This window comes from Acomys russatus, chromosome 5 (genome assembly GCF_903995435.1).
Source record: "Acomys russatus chromosome 5, mAcoRus1.1, whole genome shotgun sequence".
NCBI lineage: Eukaryota > Metazoa > Chordata > Mammalia > Rodentia > Muridae > Acomys > Acomys russatus.
Genome location: NC_067141.1, coordinates 56,202,589 through 56,208,588, shown reverse-complemented (window position 1 = coordinate 56,208,588; position 6,000 = coordinate 56,202,589). Strand labels below are relative to the sequence as shown.

Genomic DNA, 6,000 nt, shown 5'->3' with positions numbered 1-6,000 from the left:
AATACGTTTCTCTTAACTCATAGGACAATAAACTTGACTTTCGAGCAACTATTTGTACAAGTTTCTATAAAGAACCAGGTAATTAAAGAGACCAATTAAAATGTAAAGCAAAGATAAGTTGGTAAAGAGAGTAAGAGGACATCCCATTTACAAAGAATTAGATGGGTAAAAATCTCTCCTTGATTTCTGAATATCCTGGCGTGCAGTCAGGCAGGCCTCTGTGCAAGATGCTGAGTGCAAGGCTCATGTTAGCGAACAGTCAGAAGTGGCCTTTCCTGAAAGTAGCTTCTTTCACAGCTGCCACACTGAGCACAAACCCGTGACAGTGTATTCCCAACTCAGCAGAATAATGCCTTGACAGTAAGAGGAAGTACTGGGCTTGCCCATTCCAGAGGCTGCCTACAGATGAATACACTCATATTTATGGATCTAGGTTGTGTCTACTGGTGATGAACAGATTGGCTATACATACAGTCATAAGATCAAGAAAAACTTAAAATAAAAAAGCTACCCACTTGCTGTTCCTCCATTTTAGATGGAAGGATTGCTTTTCCCATGTCTAAAGCTTAACTTCCACTCCACAACCCAAGCACTACGTGTTTAGGAGCTAGGGCTCAGCCTCTTGACAACCTGGAGGAAGCTCTGCTCTGACGTTCAGAACATCAGGGGCCTCTCTGAAGCAAGTCCCAGAGTTTAAGACCACTGAAGAAACTTCTTTGGCCACCAGTCCCCATCATTTCACACCAGAGCTCTCTAGAACGTGTGCCTTGTAGATACAAAGACATCCTCAATTAAATTCCCAGAGTATATATATAATTCTTACACGAGCAAGATTTCTTTTGAGAGAGAAATGCTTCCATCAGCAAATTAAATTTGGTAAGTCAATGTCTCCCCACTAAGTCTCCATTAGCAGCTGAGTAGCTAGCCCCCCGAATCAAATGCAGCGATCACTCAGGCAACGACAGATGAAACACAGATGAACAACACTAGGAAAATACTCTGTAAACCGCTGCAGCCCTAGGACACTTTATAGTACAAAGCAATGTAAATAAATATTGGGCTAGTACAAAAGCTCTTATTTACATTTTACAAATGAAACTGTATTCAGTGTAAATGCTGTGTTTTAAAGAACACAGTACTGATTAGTAAAATGAGTTCTCTCAAGGGCATTACCATTTTTGTTAGAATCAATACACAATGTATAAAAGATTCAAGTTAACTGTTTATAATTTAGCACAGACAAACCCAGTTGAACCTGGAATGGCATCTGTTAAAGTGCTGAAAACAGAAAATACTTAGAAACACTGTACATCATTAAAGCTTTATCAAGTCAGAATGTTAAGCTTCTTTCACATTTTGTGTCGTTTTTGCCACAGGCCTGTAGTCAGGATGAATTTTTCCCAGCCAAGGAGTGAAACTTAGGAGGCCATCAGCTGCTTCAGAACGTTAGGTCTGGTGGAACTGGTTTCAGCCGTCAACCAGACCTTCAGGTCTTACAATCTGATAAGTAATTAAATATTCAGGATAAGCCTGGAAAAGAAAGGTTAGTTCACAGGTTGGTGAGTGTTTCGCTGCGTGTTAAGATGTCCTTGTACAAGCGTTGCTAGCCTGGAGGAGTCCTGCAGACCAGAGCTACCGGGGCTACTTCTCTAAACACTCTCATCTTGACTCCAGTCTTTAGATTCTCAACAGCAGGCAGGTCTCGGGTGTCTGTTGTCAGTCACTGAGGACTCCTGCCACCCTCCTTGACTTAAAACACTGCTCTACACTGGCTTCCATTACATCTTTGTCAGTGTCAGCAGGAAAGAGTCACACACCATTGGTATATTTTATAGAAAGGAAGGAGGGAGAAAGGGGAAAAGATCCAGTATCATTTGACAAACTCTGAATAGGTTAGATTTATCAATGACTCTTTTCTGATTTTAAAAATTTTATGATAAAGATTTTATTTGTAAAGCCTTCCTGTTATCTCCTCTGTCCCCACCCAAATCCAGTTAAAGCAGCATGTCCCGTCCATGTAAGATCCATGCACTGTTGAAGACAAATACAACTGAATTACCTGTTCTCCTCTGTAAATAACATATTCGGCTAACGCTAGGCCATTTACACTGGGCCGGCCAGTGACTGAGTGATGGCCGGGAGGAGAATGTGCCATTTTCATTGCACTGAACTGTAGGAAAGACTTTCCTAAGGTCACTCGGCAAAAGAGCAGCTGCCTAAAACAGGAAAAGGAAAACATGGCCCTGAAAACAGAGTGGACACATAAACCCAGAACAGCAAAGTTTTATGTTAACAACATATTTCCAGACTAAGTATTGTATTCCAACAACAGCTTAGGGGACAAACGAGAACATTGCTTATTACAATAACCTCAAGCACAGACAAGTAAAATTTAAGTATTCAATTTACAGAATTAGAATGTATAGTATGAATTTGTGACCCAAAATGGAAATGGTGGTTAATTCATACCCAAAAGGGACTTCCTAATATAATAACAATAATAAGCCTAAAAACTTAGGGAGAAAAATATCGTATTTTTGAGACCATAAGATGCCCTTTTCCCAAAAATAGTGTCTGTGTGTGAGTTAGGGTGCGCCTTATGGTCAGATTGCTGTTTTTACTGTTTTTCTTGTTGTACTGCTCTAAAAACTGGGTGCGTCTTATAGTCCAAAAAATACAGTAATGGCAGTGAGAATAAAACAGGTTGGACATAGCGAATCCTAACACTCAGGAAGCTGAAGCAGGAGGATCACTGTGGGTTTGAGGCTAGCCTGTGCTATATGAGTTCCAGGCCAGCCTGGGATAGAGTGAGACTTGTCTTAACCCACCACTCCGCATACACACCTCCCACATTTGCGTGCAAGAGAAAAGTGCTGGGATTAAAGTCATGTCTCACCATATCTGATTCTGATATTCTCATATCCGCCCCCAAAGATTTATTTATTTGTACCTGTGAGCCACCATGTGGTTGCTGGGACTTGAATTTAGGACGTTTGGAAGAACAGACAGTACTCTTAACCTCTGGGCTATCTCTCCAGCCCTAGACATGGTTTCTCTGTGTAGCCCAGACTGTCCTGGAAGTCAAGGGATTTGCAAGCTTCTGCCTCCCTGAGTGCTGGGATTGAAGGCATGTGCCACCATGGTGGGCTCTCTTTGGCATTCTTTATGGAGTACCAAGTATTCAAATGAGAAATTGAATTAAACAGGTTAACTGCTTAGAGTCATGTTGGCCCATTCAGATGCTTTGGTAAACATTAGCTATTATTGTAACTTGTGAGGGGACAAAATTTAATCTAGATCCCTCAAGTTATCAGGTGTGTCCTGTCCTCCATATTTCTCAAATACGTAATTAGCTATGATCTAATTATTACAAAGCAAGTAATAAGAAACAAACTCTCACCTGTGGCAAACGTAACAAGATCTGTCTTTGTGAATTGGACATCCAGTGCCACCTCCAATTCCATACACATATTGATTGCTTTTGGAAGAGTTTTCAGCAAAATAAATTCCAGCTCCAAACATGCCACCTATGTATGCATGCCTTTCATCAAATCCCTTATGGATAATTGCATTCACAAAAGGAGACCCTAAAATATAAACAGATGGGCAACAATTTAAAAGGCAAAACTAAAGCTTCCGCGAAGTTAACTTTTCTAAGGAACTAGGATTAAACCCAGGGCTTTCAGCTGCACACCCAGCCCTGATGTTGGAGACAGGATATCTCTACACAGCCCTGACTGTACTGTAACTCACTATACAGTCCAGATGGGCCTCAAACTCACAAAGATTCACCCGATTCTGGCTCCAAGTACTGGGGTCAAAGGAGTTCATTGCCACATTTGGCCCCCTGGATGTTAAATACTTGAACATGAACCACTGCCAGCTGCCTTGCTTTTTTTTTTTTTTTTTTTTTAAGTTTTCAAAGCAGGGTTTCTCTGTGTAGCCCTGGCTGTCCTGGAACTTGCTCTGCAGACGAGGCTGGCCTCAAACTCAGAGATCTGCCTGCCTTTGACTTCTGAGTGCTGGGATTACATGTGCTACAACCACCTGGCTTCCATTTCTTAGTTAAAAAACAAAAACAAAACAAAAACCCCCCAAACTTCTTTTTAATTATGTCTATGTCTGTGTGGGTTTGTGCACACCAGTGCAGGTGTCTGCAGAAGCCAGAGGTACTATATTCTCTGAAGCTGGAATTACATGTGGTGCAAGCCACTCAATGTGGGTGCTAGAAACCTAACCGCAAGTAACCTCTGCAACTGCAGTATGTACTCTCTTTCTCTCTCTTTTTAAAGATTTTATTTTATTTATTATGTATACAGTGCTTTGTCTACATGTACACATGCATGTCAGAAGAGGGCATCAGATCACATTATAGATGGTTGTGAGCCACCATGTGGTTTCTGGGAATTGAACTCAGGACATCTGGAAGAGCAGTTGGTGCTCTTAACCTCTGAGCCATCTCTCCGCCCCGCAGTATGTTCTCTTTATTGCTAAGTCATGTCTGCAGACCCTGGCTTGCAATTTTTGGAGTTAAGAATTCCTAATGTTGGGCTGGACAGATGGCTCAGCGGTTAAGAGCACTGACTGCTCTTCCAGAGGTCACGAGTTCAATTCCCAGCAACCACATGGTGGCTCACAACCATCTATAATGTGATCTGATGTGCATTGTATACATAATAAATAAATAAATCTTAAAAAAAAAAAAAAAAAAAAAGAATTCCTAATGTTGACTAATGATTCCAATAAGGTGGTGGCTTAGATGCCAAAGGGCAGATTAAATCAGAAAAACAACAGGCTATTTGAAACACCAATGTAAATGTTACCACGTTCCAGAGTCACATACACAAATCCAGGACTGAGGGTATCACAGTCCACTTAATACAGCAAGGGTAAACACTATCAGGTCTTGCAGTCATGCTTGTTTGCTGTGCATTTTTTCTAGACAGTAAAATGTACCCAAGTGGCCTGTCATGCTCTTATTCCCTTCCTTGTGCTTCTTCTGTTCTTTCACTTCTCTTCCATCATCTACTATAGAAAATTCCGTGGGCAAATACTGCTCCTTCCTCTCATCCTTGCTAGGAGAGGCTTAGCCAAACTGTACTGAACATAAAAACCAGGGTTGGGAGTGTTGTATGGGTTTACACACGTGTGCCACCAGACACATTTCAGAACTTACTTTTCTCCTTTTCTCACAGATTTTGGGGACTGAACTTGGGCCTTAGGCTTATGCAGCAAGGCTTTTACAAAACTACTAAGCCATCTTGTTGGCCCCTAACGGGGTAATCTTAATTTATAAAAATGTCTGCTATAAGGTATGTTAACAAAAACAACAGAAACCCCTGAAAATATGAATACAAATGTAGAAGTTACACAAACATTACCTTCATTAAGAAGACATGAGCTTCATTAAGAAGCTACAATCTTACAGAGAAGACAGGGTGAGAAACTTACCATGAAATAACATCCTTTCATTTGCATGGTTGTGGTTTTCTTCAGAAACTTCTTTTCTTCGGTGTGTGTATCTTTCCCACAATTTCTTGTTGCAAACCTTCTGAATCTATAAAAACCAGAAAAATTAAATAATACCTTTTATCTTAACAAAAAATGTCACATGACTGAAAAGAAAACCAATTCCCAGATGCTGTCCTCAGACCTGCACATGTATGTGGTTGCACACAGTTTGTGTCTGTATGAGTTTACACACATGTAACAAATTCTTTTTTCAAAGGGGGAAAAAAAAAGACTACGCATGGCCAGGAAGGGGCAAAGAATATTGGAAAGTTGCATGAAATACTTTAATTTCAAAATTACTTTAGCTAGGAAGGATCAGTTACATGAAATCATCACTGACACACCCTGCTCTCCTGACTTCATCCAACGTGAATGAGATCTGAAACCACTGCCCCCCACACCCTCCCCCTCACCCCTCCTACTGTTCCTTTCCCTTCCAGTTCCTGCTTTTGTTTGAAGAAGCCTTAAGGATGAAAGCTGGTCTTATCT

The 6,000-nt window shown here is 40.9% G+C and overlaps 1 protein-coding gene across 2 annotated transcripts in view; it reads right to left on the bottom strand.

The window, feature by feature from the left end:
• Nucleotides 1-354: 354 nt before the first annotated feature.
• Nucleotides 355-6,000, bottom strand: part of Tnks2 (tankyrase 2) — a 61,309-nt gene continuing 55,663 nt past the window's right edge. For both annotated transcript variants that reach the window (XM_051146379.1, XM_051146380.1), the window contains 4 exons: nucleotides 5,452-5,557; nucleotides 3,401-3,587; nucleotides 2,060-2,216; nucleotides 355-1,530 (listed from right to left, as the gene is read on the bottom strand). In XM_051146379.1, the coding sequence (XP_051002336.1) occupies nucleotides 1,468-1,530; nucleotides 2,060-2,216; nucleotides 3,401-3,587; nucleotides 5,452-5,557 (513 nt within the window). In that variant the 3' untranslated portion in view covers nucleotides 355-1,467. The remainder of the gene's footprint in view (nucleotides 1,531-2,059; nucleotides 2,217-3,400; nucleotides 3,588-5,451; nucleotides 5,558-6,000) is intronic.